Below are 19,694 nucleotides of genomic sequence, written 5' to 3'. Positions count from 1 at the left end.
GAGCAGTAATGCCATGGATGTGCCACAGTCACCACCTCAATTAGGCACCGCCAACATATTTCCATGATGACTAATGGAATCCTAAAATTTCCGAAGACCACAAAAAACAGGATGGGTAATAACCTGCAGTAGCCTCATATGTTAATGACTCTAAGAAATATGAATGAGTTACACAAGGGACAAAGGGGTAAATGTATGAAGCAGTGATAAGAGTGGAGAAGTTGCCAATGGCAACCAATCAGCATTGAAGTAACATTTATAATTTGCATACTATAAAATTACACCGAGCACCTGATTGGTTGTTTCTCCGTTGGCTCACTTCTCCACTCATATCACTACTTCATACATTTACCCTAAGATCTTGCTGCTGATGTCCACATTTGTGGACTTGCTCATATGTAATTTGGGTTAGGTGGCAGCCAATGAAATATTTTCCAGACTCGGGTGCTCCAATGGCATCTGTATATACCAGCTGGAAGGGCAGCCTAGCAAGTCGGGACTTTCACATACGTTTACTAAACATGGATTTCAGACAATTGAAATATATTTAAGGGCAATACATAGAAATGATCTTATTTAGAAATAAAACATTTGGGAAAATATTTATCTTGCATACTTGGGGACAGATTCAGTTAACCACTGCTTAGCTGTGCAGCTAAAGTGCACAATGCTAGTGAATTACAGATCCCAAGGATGCAGGTAACACTTATTTCAGCTCCCTCCCTCCCTGCTGCCTCTAGGCTACTCACAAGGGTGAATGTGGGTAATCTGTAATACCCCTTTTCCACTAGCTTAAAAAACACGGGTAAATGCACGGGGGCGCGCATTTACCCGTGTTTTTTGCAAGTGGAAAAGGGTAAACCCGGATCAAGTGATCCGGGAATCCTACCCTGGTAGCTAGCCGGGTTGAACACGTGTTCAACCCGGCTAGCTGTCTAGTGTGAACGGGAGCCGTGTCGAGGTGACACGGCTCCCGTTCACAGTGCATAGGGAAGGCGGCGCTGGGAGATCATGTGATCTCCCTGCGCCGCCCCTGCCGTGTCACTAGAAGCGTCACCAACCCGGCATATGCCGGGTTGTGACTGCTAATGGGAAAGGGACCGAGCACGGGTCGCAGCAGGGGGCAGCTCCCGTGTCAGGCTCCCGGCTGCGACCCGTGCTCGTTAGTGGAAAAGGGGTATAATTGAACAGCTGTGCCAGGTAGAACAGACCAAGCGACTGAATGTGCGGTTAATTGAATCTGCCCCTTGGACTGTTACACTGTTAATGATTTAATGTGCACTGAACAGACTGAATCAGCTGATGTAGCTGCAGTGGGGGCATGATGGGAGAGGGCACTGTGCCCTTCTTTGCCATGCAGCATCTAGTGTGCACATTTCAATTCATTATAGATGAATTAGAGAAGGTGGACAGTCTTTTTAACGTAAGATGAAGTGCATGTGTGGATGTATATTGTCTATTAGTCTGTGACAGCTGGAGCAAACCGGGTTCCCACTGATAGGACAGGAATGAGATCGGACCTGAACTCAAGTTATTATTTTGTGGGGTGAAAATCAGGGAAAATCCGAGGACCGTCACTGCTTTATCTCATTTAAATAATCTTGTTTGGCAAAAATCAATAATACATTTTCGCAGAAGCCACCAAATAGCCAGGAAATCTATACTTCTCTCCAGTGGCGTAACTAGAAATTTTTCTCCCCCAAGCCAAAAAATGCTACGCCCCCCCCCCCATAATTGACACTAGTAAAGGGACAAACATGTGCGCGCCTTTGGCGCGCGCCACCAAAAAGGGGCGTGGTTTCGTTTAAATGGGCGTGGCTTCACATAAAGAGGCGTGGCATTGCAGGAAAAGACTACCTTATACCCCAGTTTTGCAACCTGCACACCCAGACGTTGGCCACCACAGGAAAGAAAAATAATCCTGATTCATGCCCCTTACATTATTTGTCATTTTTACTCCATATAGTAATGCCCAGTATACATTATGCCACATACTGCAAAGGCCCTCAGACATTATGCCACACACAATAATGCACATGACACAATATGCACACTCCATAATGCCCCCGACACATTATGCCACACACCGTAATGCCTGTGACACATTATGACAGGAATCGCAATGCCCGTTATACATTATGCTACACACTGCAATGCCCCTGATACATTATAGCACATACCACAATGCCCGTGATGTAGTATGCCACACACCGCAATGTCCGTGATACATTATGACACACACTGCAATGAACCTGAGACATTATACCACAATGCCCATGATATAGTACACCACACACCGCAATGTCCGTGATACATTATGACACACACCGCAATGTCCGTGATACATTATGACACACACTGCAATGAACCTGAGACATTAAACCACATACCACAATGCCCATGATATAGTATACCACACACCGCAATGTCCGTGATACATTATGACACACACCGCAATGTCCGTGATACATTATGACACACACTGCAATGAACCTGAGACATTATACCACAATGCACGTGATATAGTATACCATACACCGTAATGCCTGTGACACATATCGCAATGCCAGTTATACCCTATGCCACACACCGCAATGCCAGTTATACATTATGCTACACACTGCATTGCCCCTGATACATTATAACACATACAATGTCTGTGACACATTATGCCACACACCGTAATGCCTGTGACACATGACAGGAATCACAATGCTCGTTATACATTATGCTACACACTGCAATGCCCCTGATAGATTATAGCACATACAATGCCTGTGACACATTATGCCACACACCGTAATGCCTGTGACACATTATGCCACACACCGTAATGCCTGTGACACATGACAGGAATCACAATGCACGTTATACATTATGCTACACACTGCAATGCCCCTGATAGATTATAGCACATACAATGCCTGTGACACATTATGCCACACACCGTAATGCCTGTGACACATTATGACACACACTGCAATGACCCTGAGACATTATACCACATACCACAATGCCCGTGATATAGTATACAACACACCGTAATGCCTGACACATTATGACACACACCGCAATGTCCATGATACATTATGCCACACACTGCAATGATGCTGAGACGTTATACCACAATGCCAGTGATATAGTATACAACACACCGTAATGCCTGACACATTATGACACACACCGCAATGTCCGTGATGTATTATGCCACACACTGCAATGACCCTGAGACATTATACCACATACCACAATGCCCGTGATATAGTATACAACACACAGTAATGCCTGACACATACCGCAATGCCCGTTATACATTATGCCACACTGCAATGACCCTGAGACATTATACCACATACCACAATGCCCGTGATATAGTATACAACACACAGTAATGCCTGACACATACCGCAATGCCCGTTATACATTATGCCACACTGCAATGACCCTGAGACATTATACCACATACCACAATGCCCGTGATATAGTATACAACACACCGTAATGCCTGACACATACCGCAATGCCCGTTATACATTATGCCACACTGCAATGACCCTGAGACATTATACCACATACCACAATGCCCGTGATATAGTATACAACACACAGTAATGCCTGACACATACCGCAATGCCCGTTATACATTATGCCACACTGCAATGACCCTGAGACATTATACCACATACCACAATGCCCGTGATATAGTATACAGACACCGTAATGCCTGACACATTATACCACACACCGCAATGCCCGTTATACATTATGCCACACACTGCAATGACCCTGAGACATTATACCACATACCACAATGCCCATGATATAGTAAACCATACACCGTAATGCCTGTGACACATACCGCAATGCCCGTTATACCCTATGCCACACTGCAATGCCCCTGAGACATTATACCACAATGCCCGTGATATAGTTTGCCACACACCGTAATGCCTGTGACACATTCTGACACACACCGCAATGTCCGTGATACATTATGCCACACACCGTAATGCCGATTACACATTAAGTCCAACAGTAAGGCTTCTAATTACTTTTAAATTACCTGCTCGTTGCCAGGGGTTTCATGCTCTTGGTTCCATGCACGGTGCCAGGGGTTTTCATGCTCAGGGTGTCATGCTCGTTGCCAGGTGTTTCATGCACTCGGTGTCATGCTCGTTGCCAGGGGTTTCATGCACTGGGTGTCATGCTCGTTGCTAGGGGGTAGTGCTTGTTGCTAGGGCTGTGCTCCCAGTGCCACATATGTCCTCAGTGCCAGATATTCCCCCACAATGCCAGGTGCTCACGTGCCCCCAGTGCCAAATATAGCCCCCCCCCCATGTGCCAGATACACATACAGTGCCATATATGCCCCCTCAGTGACATATATGCCCCCTAAGTGCCCCCCCAGTGCCATATATGCCCCCTCAGTGCCCCCCAGTGCCATATATGCCCCCTCAGTGCCCCCCCAGTGCCATATATGCCCCCTCAGTACCATATCTGCCCCCTCAGTGCCATATATGCCCCCGCAGTGCCATATATGCCCCCTCTGTGCCCCCCAGTGCCATATATGCCCCCTCTGTGCCCCCCAGTGCCATATATGCCCTCTCAGTGCCATATATGCCCCTCAGTGCCTCCCCAGTGCCATATATGCCCCCTCAGTGCCATATATGCCCCCTTAGGCCATATATGCCCCCTTAGGCCATATATGCCCCCTCAGTGCCCCCCCCCCCCAGTGCCATATATGCCCCCTCAGTGCCCCCCCAGTGCCATATATGCATACCTTCCAACTGTCCCGATTTTCGCGGGACAGTCCCGTTTTTTGGGGACTGTCCCGCTGTCCCACCCGCGGGCCGCAGTGTCCCGCGATGGGGGGGGGGGGGCAGTTGGGAGGCTCCTACACTCACTGCTCTGCATAGCAGAGCAGTAGTGAATAGACGCTGTGCGCAGCGTCTATTCAGCGCAGACAGTGGGAGAGAGGGCATGCCAGCAGCTCACAGAGCGCTGGGCATGCCCCCTCAGTGACGAAACGGGGGCGTGGCCCGCGAAACCCCCGAAGCCACGCCCCCTTTTCATAGGCCACGCCCCTGACACGCCGGAGACTCAGAGGGACACAGGAGAGGCGCGCGCTGTGCCCTCCGTGTGACCGTGTCCCTACTTCACAGCGGGGGGCTAATGACAACAGATTGACATGCGGACACTCGTCCGCATGTCAATCTGCTCTAAATCAGTGGCGGCGCCCCCGCAGCCCCTCGCCCCCAAGCCACCGCGAGGGCTGCGGGGGCAGTAGTTACGCCACTGCTTCACTCTGTACATACAAGGTGCACAGTTAGGCAAGTTATGTCACAAAACATATTTTTGCACCTTAAGATTGGAACTATAATAAAATGACCCTTAGAGTGTTACGGACACCTCCTTGGAAGATTTGTTTTCCAGAAAGGCACTGTTGGGTTGGTGTAGGGCCATTGATGTAACAGAAGGACAAGTTACTGCATTCAGTGTTTCTATTTATTTCAAATCCAACTAGTACAGCATCTTAATGAAGTGAGAGGAGTGTTGGCTACATAAAGTGGAGCGGGGAGGTAGCAGGGCTGCAGTGGAAATGGGAGGCAGGACCGCAGCGGAACGGGGAGGTAGCAGGGCTGCAGCGGAGCGTGGATGTAGCAGAGGAACTGTGAGGCAGGGCTGCAGTGGAGCGGGAAGGTAGTAGGGAGAACTGGGAGGCAGGCTGCAGTGGAGCAGGGAGGTAGTAGGGAGAACTGGGAGGCAGGGCTGCAGTGGAGCAGGGAGAACTGGGAGGCAGGGCAGCAGTGGAGCAGTGAGGTAGCAGGGAGAACTGGGAGGCAGGGCTGCAGTGGAGCAGGGAGAACTGGGAGGCAGGGCTGCAGTGGTGCAGGGAGGTAGCAGGGAGAACTGGGAGGCAGGGCTGCAGCGGAGCAGGGAGGTAGCAGGGAGAACTGGGATGCAGAGCTGCAGTGGTGCAGGAAGGTAGCAGGGAGAACTGGGAGGCAGGGCTGCAGCGGAGCAGGGAGGTAGTAGGGAGAACTAGGAGGCAGGGCCACCATGGAGCGGAGAGGTAGCAGGGGAACTGGGAGGCAGGGTCGCAGCAGAGCGAGGAGGTAGAAGGGCCACCACACTGGTGGGGAGACGTGCAAATGACATGCACACACAAGGAGCCATCAATGGGAGGCATATGCTCAGCAGGGTGATTGTCTGCACAGTTACACATGATAGTCTATACCAGCATATAGGATTTTACTGTGTGGTCAATAAACAAACTCCTACCATAACACAGTGTGAATGAGACAGGTGGGCATGGGAAACTTATACACACAGTGCAGAGTGACTATACTGACTTGAAGGCAGAACAGAGATCCAATCTCTGCTTATGCCCTGGGTGCTCCAGCATCCCCACATACACTGCTGCTGCAGGCAACCTAAACCCAGCCAATAAGATGTCACTTACCTTCCACTCCCCATCCTTCTTTACACTGGCAATCACCCCGTTCAGGATCTCTGCAGAAAACAGGGAAACAAGTCAGTCCTGATGACACATACCATTGAGAGAGACAATGATTGGATTATACGCCCAGCAGATGCAGGTGGAAGATACTGTACAATAATACAGGAATTTGGGGGTAAAATATAAATATGTCCTAAGAATAAACAACAAGAGACATGGGCAGCCTACATTCAGCAATGGGTCTTTATGGGCAGCTCATGAGCTATGTTTTCAAGGAGTGAGAAGAAGAAATGTACACAGTGCACAATTAAAGGAGACCTTTCACACAACAGAGAACAAGCAGGGATGCTGAAAGCAATCTCAGGACCCAGCGTCACCAACCCTTGTCCCTTTCCCCAGACAGAGATATCACCAAGTATAATAATATGTTTGTGGGGAGAAGACAGATCAATTCAAAACAGTGCCTGTAACCACTGACAGCACCACTGAGCCCTCTGAGGGAAGATCTGTAACTAGGAGGTTATCCTGAGATAAGAAAAGGTTTTATAGGGGTCAGTTATACTACATCACATCTGAACATCAAATCTATAATACATATCATTTATTTGTTTCTCCCCACAGCAGCCACTATAGATGGCGCACATTGGGACAACTCAATTGCTTCTCCGTTCGGATGCACTGAGCCACAGGGAAACATATTTCAGCATGTAGCCCATGCTGGTGAGCTGACATGTGCTAAAAGTGACCCGTTTGGACGCCTAAGCGGAACATTTTTCTGTCGCGCCCAGCACTTTGGATGTGTTTAGCCGTTTAACGTGCCTAAACCTGGCCTGTCTGGGTGTGATGTGAACAAAAATCCCCCACAATTGAATATCACCCCCCTCCCCGGTGATATTCAATTGTATCGGCACGATAAACAATTGAACCCGCTTACTGTCCCAAAAAAATAATTTACATAGCTGTAAAGTTCTGCGGAATGTGTGTGCGCTATATAAAATAACTGGTAATAAATAAATAATACATATAATAATAAAAACAACTGTTTCAGTTAATTTTGTAATTCACACATTCAAGGATGTCCCGTAGGGAACCTGGGCTACAAAATGGGCCACTTATCCATCACTTTAAACAAATCTAAAAAGGTTCCATCAGAATTTAATTAAAGTCTGTGTGCATGGATAATAATGGTTTGTTTGTTTTTACAGAGGGGGGCGCAGATACACCATTTAATGACCCTAAAATGTTAAGGACAAGTTTAGGAATTGCACCTATGACATGGAAATAAAAGGGGAGACACACAATGTAATGTTTCTCTCTCACACATACATACACACCTGTATATGAGAGATAGAGCATATGCATCATGAAGAGATTACAGAAATGTATTGTCATTATCTTTTTTCATTTCAACTGTTGGCAATCCAGTTATTTCCCCTATAGAGGAAGCGCTGCTTGTTTAAAAGGAGAACCATATGTTGACAGAAGGGCAAAGCGTTCCCACCTGGAAGATGTGTTACTGCCAGGTACATAGAACCCAAGCTTTCTTCCCTCCAATATGCACAGCCGGGATGCAGTTAATAAACCGCTGACAGGATCCCGGCGTTAAGGATACTGACGCCAGAATCCCGACAGCCGGTGAAATGCCGGCGGTCGCAATCACAACAGCAGCCCCGTATTCCCCCTCGGATGGTGTGTCCACGCCACCACCCGAGTGGGAATATAACCTGGGAATATAAATATAACCACCAGGCCCGAAACGTGGCGAGCCCAGAGAGTTCGCAAGGGAAGGCGCTGCCTCGCAGCCAGGATTCCTGCTGACGGGATGTGGATGTTGGTATAGTGACAGCTAGGATCCCGTCTGCCGGTCTCCAATATGTATTCCGCACAGCCAAACTGCGCTGGATCTTTCTGTCTCACCACTTTGATTTTCCAGAAACAAGTGATTAAAGAAGAAAAATAAAAAACTATGTTTAAGCAAATGGAAGAATGAAGAAGAAGAAGAAAAAAAAGAGGAAGTTTGATGCTACGAGCTGGGTGTGTACAACTTGTAGGAAATCCTGTGATAGTGTATCGCCTGGAAGATAAGGGCGCTCCTAAACTGAAATACATGCAGTAGTATTTGATGGTATTTACATATGGTATGCAGCTATAAATGCTTCATTATCAATTATTAGCTGATTTGCAATACAGGTCTAAACAGCCTACAATCACATATACCGTATACACCCTGCCCTGATGGAGGGAGCATGGACAGTATTCGTACATACACATGATTCAGGAACTAACAATCAGGCATGGCAGCTCCGGATCCGTATTCCACACATGTGCACACAAGGAGTGCAGGAGCTGGCTCACTAATTTGTATAAACACATAGTCCAGGAACTAACCCTCTGTTTACAAAAACAGATACAAGACACAGGAGCCAAACTAGAGTCTGTACAAACACCGGAAGCTCAAGAGCTTACCATCTAATGTAGAGGCCGGGAAACAACTATACTCTAGCTGTGATGATTAATTTTTACAAGAGCCACAAGCTGCCTCCTACCCATTAATAGTCAGATCACGCAGAAGCCAGCTGGACATTACCAATGGGGTCAATTCTATTCGGCAACTAAATAATAGCGCCGGGAATTAGCTCCCGACGCTATTCAATTCTGCTACTAGTTGCCCGCAATTGTCGGGAATTCTTCTCTCATCCCCGGGGGATGAGAGAAGAAACCCGACAAAAGTGCTGCCTCGCGGCCGGCGCGAGGCTGATTCTGTTGGGAATCAGCCTCGCGCCGGGTAGTAAAGTCGGAGAATGTCCGTTCTCCCGACAAAACTACCTGTTAAGTCGGCGAGAACGGGACATCGCCGACTTAACTTTAGCTGAATTGAATAGCGTCGGGAGCTAATTCCCGGCGCTATTCTTTAGTTGCCGAATAGAATTGACCCCAATGTCTGCAATAGAGACAGTCACTTTGTGCTGGACATTATAAAGGGTGACCACTGTAATAGCCATCACTTTGTTATGTGTGTGTATATTTTTTCATATGCGACGTGTTGGAGGCCATTCACGTGTGTGGTTGAAATGAGACACACAGTCTGACGTTTGCCAACCAGGTGAAACACACAGATCTAAAGAGGGTAAGAAATCTACTGTATTCCTTCCTACTCCCATGGACAGCTCCGACCCAAGCCTGCAGGACTACATTTCATATCACTGGAGTAAAATACGATCAAACCCGAAAAAATATATATTTCCTGCTTCAATTATGAACTAGGAGTAGGTCTGTCAATGGTCGATGGTTGGCAGCTGTCTATTTTTTTTTTTGCCAGATATTGATGGGTTTTCCAATGGATGGCTGTGAGCTGTGCATGAACGGTTACGAACCACTGATGGTTCAAACATCAATGTTTTCCCAACAAGATTGGCAAGCCATTAACCATCGATGGCTGGCCCTTCAATAGACAACAGTGACCAGAGGTCATACTTAGGTTTAAATAAGACTGTTCGGATAGGATACAAGTGACTAAGGGCCTGAATCATTGCACGTGTGCCATGATGGTCTTGTGACAGCAGCTGCAGTGTGGATCTAGATGCAGTTTTCTTACTCCAAAGATGCAGCAGCAATGTAAACTGCATCCATCTCTGAATCAGCCCTACCAGTTAGCAGACTGAGTAGCCCAATAACACAGCAGCAAAGACGAAGCAGCAATGTGAACTGCATCCACCTCTGAATAGGGCATACAGTTAGGTGACCGAGTAGCCCAATAACGCAGCAGCAGCATCAATGTAAACTGTGTCCATCTCTGAATCAGCCCTACAGTTAGGAGACGGAGTAGCCAAATGTGAAATACAAAAAAGCAACAATGGAGATGTATATACACCACAATCAGAATCCCAGTGTCAGCTCTTTGTGACCTTCAACAAGTCACATTTTCTCCCTTTATCCTAAGTATGAAAAATGTGATTATAACTTCAGGTTAAAAAAAAAAACAACAAAAACCCTGAAATCATCAGTGCCGAGCGCTCTATAAAGTCTGCATGCTCTACATAATACAGATCAGAGGAACAGAACATGTCAGAAATATTGCAGCATCCACATTGATGGGTTGAAGTACAAAAATCTGTTCCAACTACAAACAAATGTAAGACTCTCTCCATACCTCCCGAAATTAGGACAGTGTATGCACCTACCTATACCCTAGGGCAGGCATTCCCAACCGCGGTTCTCAAGGCACACCAACAGTGCAGGTTTTAGTGATATCCAGGCTGCAGCACAGATGGTTACATCAAAATAACTGAGCTACTAATTAAGTCACCTGTGCTGAAGCCTGGATATCACTAAAACCAGGACTGTTATGCCGCTTTCAGATCGCAAATGCCGGATCCCACCCGGTAAGAGAAACGTGTCCTTACCGGGTGGGATCCGGCATTTGCTCTTCTCTGCTGGCTTTCCGACCCGGCAATATACCGGGTCGGTTGCCATAGCAGCGGGGGGGCGCAGCAACAGCAGGGGCAGGGGTGGAGGCGGCGCTGGGAGATAAGCTCATCGCCTGCGCCGCCTCTCCCTATGCTGTGAATGGGAGCCATGTCGCATCGAAACGGCTCCCATTCACACTGCACCTGACCCGGTATTCAACCCGGTAATAACCCTTCTTTTTAACCGGGTTGAATTACCGGGTCAGGCGACCCGCTAATTTGGCAAAAGTGCTTTCACATCGCACACTGACCCGTTTCGACACAGCAATATGCGGTGTCGATACCGGGTTATTTGTGCGATGTGAAAGGGGTATTAGTGTGCCTTGAGGACGGCGGTTGGGAATGCCTGCCCTAGGGCATGCCTAGCACAGGTTGAGTCTCCCTTATCCAAAATGCTGGGACCAGAGGTATTTTGGATATGGGATTTTTCCGTATTTTGGAATAATTGCATACCATAATGAGATATCATGGTGATGGGACCTAAATCTAAGCACAGAATTCATTTATGTTACATATACACCTTATACACACAGCCTGAAGGTCATTTTAGCCAATATTTTTTATAACTTTGTGCATTACACAAAGTGTGTGTACATTCACACAATTCATTTATGTTTCATATACACCTTATACACACAGCCTGAAGGTCATTTAATACAATATTTTTAATAACTTTGTGTATTAAACAAAGTTTGTGTACATTGAGCCATCAAAAAACAAAGGTTTCACTATCTCACTCAAAAAAGTCCGTATTTCGGAATATTCCGTATTTCGGAATATTTGGATATGGGATACTCAACCTGTACTTCTAAGGCAGTAGGGTGTCTCCAACCTACTCACCTTAACCTTTGTATTGCCAAGTGCACCAGCGGTAGCTGCTCTCAGTGGAAGTATAAGGACAAATATCCTGACAGTCCAGATGTTGGACAATCTCCCAGAATCAGGATTGTCCCTTCTAAATTGGAACACTTGGGAAATGTGTTCCGACTGCCAAAGATTTATGATTGAGAGATGGACTTTACCATTCACCTTGGTGGACTTTTGGGCACATGACTGCATGCTAAAACACAGAACCTAACATGACTATTGGACTAGGTCAAACATTCTAGGCAAGCCTTAGGAAACTTGTGTCTCTGCTGCCAAGAAAATTCCAAGTTCTCAAATGCCTTACAACTCTATGGTTAATATAGGTGTAAGACACGGCACCCACGAAACATGAGAGGACCACATCGCACATATCTCAATTCATTACCAAGCACACAGGATAAGAACAGATACTGAAAACGGCAACCACATTCATTGAGTGAAGTAATAATGGACAGCCAGGACAAAATGAAGACCCTGGATCTCAGCTGGCACACAATCCATGGACAGATGTTCAAAAACTCTTGCTATAAAATCAATGAACATAAAAAGTGGAAGTAAATAGGTAGGTGGAATTTGGCTAACAGAATGTAAAAGATCCAGTAAAGGGCTGTACCCCTGACAGCTCTCTGGCATAAAGTTGCATTCAGTAATTTTCTATGTGGCTCCCACTGATCCTGACAAGTAGAACAGCCAGTTAGAAGATAATTCCTGCACATAGCATATGATGTAGCATTCTGGTGGCAGGCACGCAACACAGAGGTCATCCTGGGGGCTGGCATGCAATACAGATGTAGTCACCAAGTCCAGTATACACATTCAGATGGGCAGCACAAAAGGTAAACAAAGTAAACCTAGTAAACAAAAAGGGATGCACCAAACCTATACTTCATCAGCAGCGCTGGCCAGTCAACATATAAATTCAAGAGCACAAATAAAGCATAATAACAAGATGAGTGGTACAAACATAGAATTTGACGGCAGATAATAACCACCTGGCCCATCTAGTACGCCCCTTTTTTTTTTTATCCTTTAGGCATGTCTAAACTGCGGCCCTCCAGCTGTTGTGAAACTACATATCCTAGCATGCCCTGACACAGTTTTGCTGTCAGAGAATGCTAAAGCTGTGTCAGGGCATGCTGGGATGTGTAGTTTCTCAACAGCTGGAGGGCCGCAGTTTGGACATGCCTGCTAGGCAATCTCAACCCTTTTTGAACCTTAATTCTATGTAAGGATATACATATGCCTATCCCAAGCAACGTGTGAGCTGCACAGGTACAATGACAAGCGGAACAGAACAAACGCGTATTGTGGACGCATAAACTGAACACTGCATAACAACTGATATTAAATTGCAACATAAGCTGTAATAGATACAAGCTGGTATACAGATAGGGAATGGACCTGAAGGTAGTGAGAGCGATGCAATCGCATACCAAATAGATGTTGCCGAAAAACAAAGGAGGGATCCCATGTTATAAGATAGTTTATATCTATATATCACACATATATTTGGCCCCTGTCCCACTTTATACAGAACTTCGGTGGCTGTTATAAACCAGATATAGCCTACTTCGTGACGTCACTTCCTAGTAGGACCCATGACGTACTGCTGCTGGATGACATCACACTGACACAGGCTAAACTGGCATCCTGCACTCATAGCCGGTATACAAAGGAGAAACCGCTATGGCTGGTCCTGCGCAGAACCCGGTAACGCCCTGATGAGAAACACCCAATACGCACGGTACACTTACTCTCTCCGACCACTGCCTTCAGCCCGGACGGCGCCATTTTACGTTATCCCACCGCCGTCGCCAGATTACGGTTCACCCGAAACTTCGGCGACTTCCGCGTTGCGACGTCAGGATCCCTCGTAACATCACGGGAGGGGCAGGAAGTCCGTTGCTAAGGGGAGGCAGCGTGGTTGTTAGGGAAGAGGCAGCAGTCAGCCAATGACATGTTGTTTACTAAACCTTCCTGGGTTGTCAGAGGCGTGGCTACGTCACGTATAGCGAGGCAGCTGTAGTCGGGGGAGGCGTGGCTGACTGACATGGGCGTGAGCGTTACTACTGGGGGCGTGGCTACAGTTACAATATGCTGGGGCTCATTGGAAACACCGCTCACAGGGGAGATGTATCCAACCTTATGGAGAGATAAAGTATTAACTAATCAGTTCCTAACTGTCATTTTACATGCTGTGTTTAAAAAATGACAGATGCTGACTGGTTGGTACTCTATTTCTCTCCAAGGCTGGATACATCTCCCCCCACAGAGTATTACAGACCTTGGGCTGCACCTTCAACTGCACAGGAATTAGAGTTATACACATGTAGGGGGAGATTCAACTGTTTGAAAAGTCAGTTGGGAGTCTGTTTTTTCCTGTCTAATAGACAGGAAAAAAACAGACACTCAACCGACTTTTCAAACATTTGAATTCCACTCATAAAGTCGCAGATGTAATAGGCCCTACACACTGGCCGATTTTCTGAAAGATATGAACGATCTCGTTCATAAATGAACGAGAACTCGTTCATATCTTTCAGTGTGGAGACTCCAGCGATGAACGATGCGCGTCCCCGCGCTCGTTCATCGCTGGTCTCCCGTCGGCTGTGCATGCAGGCCAATATGGACGATCTCGTCCATATTTGCCTGTACTTCAATGCAGCCGCGTGACGGGGGGAGTGAAGAAACTTCACTCCCCCCGTCACTGCCCCCCCGCTGCCGGGTCGCTCGTCGGCCGTATCGGACGTCGGCCACCTCGGCGGCGCATCAGGGAATGTGTAGGGCCCTTAACACAACGGAATGATATGGGAAAAAGGCACAGCTGTTACATCAGAGCACTTTGCACACAGACTCACTCGCACACAGACGTACAAATGTCACACATCAAATTGGTCTGTGCAATCTAGCAGACATTTTGTTGCTCCGTGGGGGTAATTCAGACCTGATGGCTGCTGTACGTTTTCGCACACTGGGCGATCAAGTCCAAACTGCGCATGCGTATGCACCGCAATACGCAGACATGTCGCACGGGTACAAAGTGGATTGCCGTTCAGCGATGGGTTTGTGCAACGGATCTGTTCTCACGGGAGATCGAAAGGAGATTGACAGGAAGAAGGCATTTGTGGGTGTCAACTGACCGTTTACAGGGAGTGTCTGGAAAAACGCAGGCGTGTCCATGCGTTTGCAGGGAGGGTTCCTGTCATCAATTCCAGTCCTGGACAGGCTGATCACAGCGGCTGAGTAAGTCCTGGGCTGTGCAGAGACTGCACAAAATCTGTTTGTACAGCTCTGCTACACATGCGTTCGCACACTTGCACAGCAAAAATACACTCCCCCTGTAGGCGGCGACTATATGATCGCAGCAGTGCAAAAATCGCAGCAAAACGCGTCAGAAATTTATCTGGGTCATCATCTGATTCATCTTTATTGCCTGTGTATATCCGGACCAAAACTGCACTTTGATTGGAGCAGAAAAATCGCGGTGACTAAAGCTTTGAAATCTACCAACTTTTCACCTCCATGAGGAGGACACCGTAACTTAATGAGGACCCCACAATTGGACACTTGAATTACATCAAAGATATCCAAGGGACTCCACCTCGAACGGTTCTGGTACAGTTGTTCTGGTCAGACTGCGCTGTCAGTCCATTTTCACACAATCCACCCATCTGCATATCCAGTTTACCATATAGGAACGGACTACATCATTATAGGCAGTTTAATTGAGACCCTCAGTTTTTAATTCATCCAATATATGAGCTTGGTATATATGTTTTTAATGTGGCTTAATTTGCTATTATATTAAATGTGAAGTTTTTATCACTCAATCCTTCATATGTGGTATTATTATACTAGCGCTGCTATTTTTTGTTTTCCTTTCTTTGTCATTGTTTGGGTGTGACTACCCCACTAGTTATAGCAGCAGCATTAGAGTTGCAGCACTACCAGCGCCCGATCATATACCTTTGGTATTAGTTGTTCTTGCTAGCGATCAGGTCTGAATTAGGCCCCTAGTTGCTTTATTTTTGGGAATAAGATAAACATTTTTAGTATATGTGCCAACTTTCTGGGAGCAGCCAGGTTGGCTCAACAGAGACCAGAGCTCTGGAAAAGGGGTCCGCCTGGGGGTGTAGACACACGATTGCTAAGCAATAAACACATTATCGGTATTGTAAAACAGGAGGGGGTGGGGCTGATTAATCACTTTATCGGCCGCCACAGTCACCCACTTTCACATACGGTTGCGGGAGACTGCAGGCAGGCACAGTAACAGGGGGGTCAAAGGGGACACCTGTACCGGGCCACCAGGGTTGTGAGGGGCCCCTAGGTTCTGGGCAGTAAGCATGGCTGCTGGCTGTGGCAGTGCAGCTGCTAGTTTGGATTATAATTTATATGGATCTTGCTGGCTATCCGGAAGGGAGCTGACAGGGCCGATTGGTGAACAGCTCCGATGGCTGACGGCGCTGTCAGAAATGATTGGTGCAGAGCGGCGCTGGTTGGCTGGCTGTGGCTGATATTGTTGTTGTTTCGTTTCCTCCCCCAGCACCTCCCACGCAGGTTGTCCCGGGATGTTCTTGTGTCCAACATAAAAAAAAAAAAAAAAAAAGCGAGTAGAGGTTCCCGATGGGGTGTTGGACGATCTGTGCAGGTGGTCATTCAGTACATTATCCTTAGATGCACTTTTATAAGCTACCTCTCAGTGACTAGCCCTGTCCAGTGGAACTACTAGTCTCAGCACACCCAGGCATTGTGCTGGCACTTGTAGTCGTACAGCTGAGGAGCCAGGGACTGAACGATGCACATCTGTTAGTGTCAGTGCTGTGATATGTAAATGGCACACAACGGGCTGCAACTTGTGCACAGCTAAATGACCTGTCACTTTCATGTCGCATAATAACAGCAGCGGGCGTCATTGTGCCCATGCACACACCTAATCTGGGCCGCAGGGGGCTTTATTTATACTTAAACTAATAAAGTACCAGCTAAATGATTACAAGATCTCATTTACCGCTAATGCCCCATGAGGTGGTGAGAAGAGACTGTGTAGTATGGCTCTGTATGCATGGACTTGCCAGAAATGTATATGGAAAGCTGAGTGAATGCTTCTGGTGGTTATAATCAAAGTCATTGGTCTCTCTTTGACATTCATTTTGCACATTTATAAATATTTCTTATTACTAATATACGCATCAGATATATACTTTGTTCCACTCCCAGCAGAAGTGCATATTTGCTGAACTTGGACCCGGCCACCCTCCGTTAACCCCCCACTGCCCCCAGGTCACCTGTCCGAATCCCGCAGTGAGTGTGACTGAGATATCAGTGTACCTAGCCCCAAGATTTCTGTTGCCGACCTTATCTGCAGGGGGTGAGGCCGGCTCTGGAAGTCTTGCTTGCCCATCTTTTCGGGGAGCCGGGAGTGCCACCCTATTTTCAGGAGCCTCACAGCCAATCCGGGACAGTAGGCAGGTAGGATTTTGAGCATAATCTGCTCACCAGCCGTGTCGCTCAGGAACTGGTGCAGTGATTAGAGCTGTTTGGCACGACTGAAGCCACAGAGTATGAGGGCACGTATTTAATAACAACATAATAATCATTCTGAAAGAAATCATAACGTTATATACACATACTGTTGGGCAGATGTTCTAAGCACTGTCCTGATTTCAACGGGACAGTCCCATTTTTATGTCTATAGATACATATACATACATACAAACAAAGCATACAGGCGTCTGACTGACCCCCAAGGGGTATAAAGCTTCTAAAACACACCTGGAGGTGTTGCCCATAGCAACTAATCAGGTTCTCTCTATCATTTTGTAGAATGCAGTTGAGAAATTATAGCTAGAGTCTAATTGGTTGCTATAGGCAACACCACTTTTGATTTTTAGAATCTTTAGTAAATCTACCCCCAAATCTCTGACAACCCAGAACATGTCAGTAGGGAGTGGTGGAAAATCCACTTGTACGATGGGCCCCATATAATGTAACAGTACACACAAGTACCCAAGGGGAAATGCTGGACAGAGCACAGCCATATCGTGCTGCATCCATGTTAGTACAGCGCTACTGTGAATGGTCACGTGTGCAGGTTATACTGCGTCTACAAGCAGCTAATGCAGATCATACCAGACACACCACTAGCCAAGTAATAACAGTAGTCAGCTTTCTAGTTTACTCAATGAAAGCAATGATCTGCTTCTGTGCTAAAGTTGTGCCACATTGTATCCCTTTCACTCCCATTGTGTTATTGTGTAACCTCAGAGGGAGATTAGACACTGGAGGCGGTTAGGAAGTAACGCAGCGCATCTTTATAATGTGACAACCAGTAATGATTACATCTGTGCAGCAGCTCGGGGAAAGTATGGAAACATCAGCTGTTAGGGAATCCTGAGGACAGAGGGGCAGGTGTATTAAACCTGGAGAAGTTATAAAGCAGTGAGAAGCGGAAGGTGATAATGCACCAGCCAATCAGCTCCTAACTGTCAATTTACATATTGGGTAGTACGGATGGTGTAATGGTTAGCATTACTGCCTCACCGCACTGAGGTCATGGGTTCGATTCCCACAATGGCCCTAACTGTGTGGAGTTTTTATATTCTCCCCGTGCTTGCATGGGTTTCCTCCGGGTTCTCCGGTTTCCTCCCACAATCCAAAAATATATTGGTAGGTTAATTGGCTCCCAACAAAATTAACCCTAGTGTAAATGTGTGCGCGTGTACATGTGGTAGGAAATATAGATTGTAAGCTCCACTGGGGCAGGGACTGATGTGAATGGACAAATATTCTCTGTAAAGCGCTGCGGAATATGTGTGCGCTATATAATAACTGGCAATAATAATAATATTGGAGCTGATTGGCTGGTGCATTATCACCTCGCGCTTACCACTTCTCCAGGCTTAATACATCTGCCCCAGAGTTTGACCATCTCTAAAGTAGACTGTCAGCGCTGCACATTCACAAGTGGGACTGAGGGGGAGTTGAAGTATGAAACCATCTAAAAACTGGAGAAGTTGCCCATAGCCACCAACCAGCTTCCGCATATAATTTATAGAATGTACTTGATAAATGCTAGCTAGAAGTGGATTAGCTGCTATGGCAACTTCTTCACTCTTTAGAAGGTTTGATACATTTTCACATAACACAGGTGCAAGGAAAGCACCAGTGTGCGCGAACCCCAAGGCTGGGTACGGGCTATATATATCTGCAGTGCACTGGCGATGTGTATTGCCAATATGTCTGTATGACGTTGTTCACAGACACATCGGGTCAGCCCTATAGCACAGCTGACAACGATATACAGTATCCTGCAGACTGCCTGTATACTGGCTGCGGGGACTGATATCACAGCTGGGTAGGCAAATCCTAACGCCTACCCAGTTGTGAATTCAGGACAGACATATCGACAGGCTGGTTGGCAAGTGTGTACGCTTACCAAATTGGCCGATCTGTCGGCATAGTGTACTCAGCCGTCATAATTCACAGCACACGAACAAACTGAAAATGTTAACCTGACCTGGGGCCTAATTCAGACCCGATAGCTCCTGTGCAAATTTACATAGCGTGAAAACCCGTCCCGTTCAAGTGTGCGATTGCATGCGTACTCCGTGCAAAAACTTCACCATACAGCAGACAGCTGCAAATCCGTTTGCAACTCACTCACCATCTAATGATTTTTCCAGTCTGTGTGTAGCCCAGGACTTACTCCTACAGTGCGACAGAAACAGGCTGATTGGGGCCGGAGCAGACGTCACACAACCTCCCAGAAAACGCTTGGGAACGCCTGTGTTTTTCCTGACACTACCAGAAAACAGTCAGTTACCACCCGCAAACGTCCTCTTTCTGTTAATCACCTTGCGTACACCGAGCGGTCTAAATTTCTGCAGCATTCTGTCGCT

The 19,694-nt window shown here is 46.9% G+C and overlaps 1 protein-coding gene across 2 annotated transcripts in view; it reads right to left on the bottom strand.

The window, feature by feature from the left end:
* The window catches only part of STXBP2 (syntaxin binding protein 2), a 97,343-nt gene extending 83,573 nt beyond the window's left edge, over positions 1 to 13,770 (bottom strand). Inside the window, exons 1-2 of one of the 2 annotated variants that reach the window (XM_063931626.1) lie at positions 13,548 to 13,770; positions 6,464 to 6,513 (exon numbers count right to left, since the gene is read on the bottom strand). In XM_063931626.1, coding sequence (XP_063787696.1) covers positions 6,464 to 6,513; positions 13,548 to 13,584 — 87 coding nt within the window. In that variant the 5' untranslated portion in view covers positions 13,585 to 13,770. Of the gene's footprint in view, positions 1 to 6,463; positions 6,514 to 13,226; positions 13,292 to 13,547 lie in introns of those variants that run through there. The other variant, XM_063931627.1, reaches the window with a different exon arrangement.
* Positions 13,771 to 19,694: the final 5,924 nt, after the last annotated feature.

This window comes from Pseudophryne corroboree, chromosome 6 (assembly GCF_028390025.1).
Source record: "Pseudophryne corroboree isolate aPseCor3 chromosome 6, aPseCor3.hap2, whole genome shotgun sequence".
Taxonomy (NCBI): domain Eukaryota; kingdom Metazoa; phylum Chordata; class Amphibia; order Anura; family Myobatrachidae; genus Pseudophryne; species Pseudophryne corroboree.
This window is presented reverse-complemented; position numbering and strand designations above follow the sequence as displayed.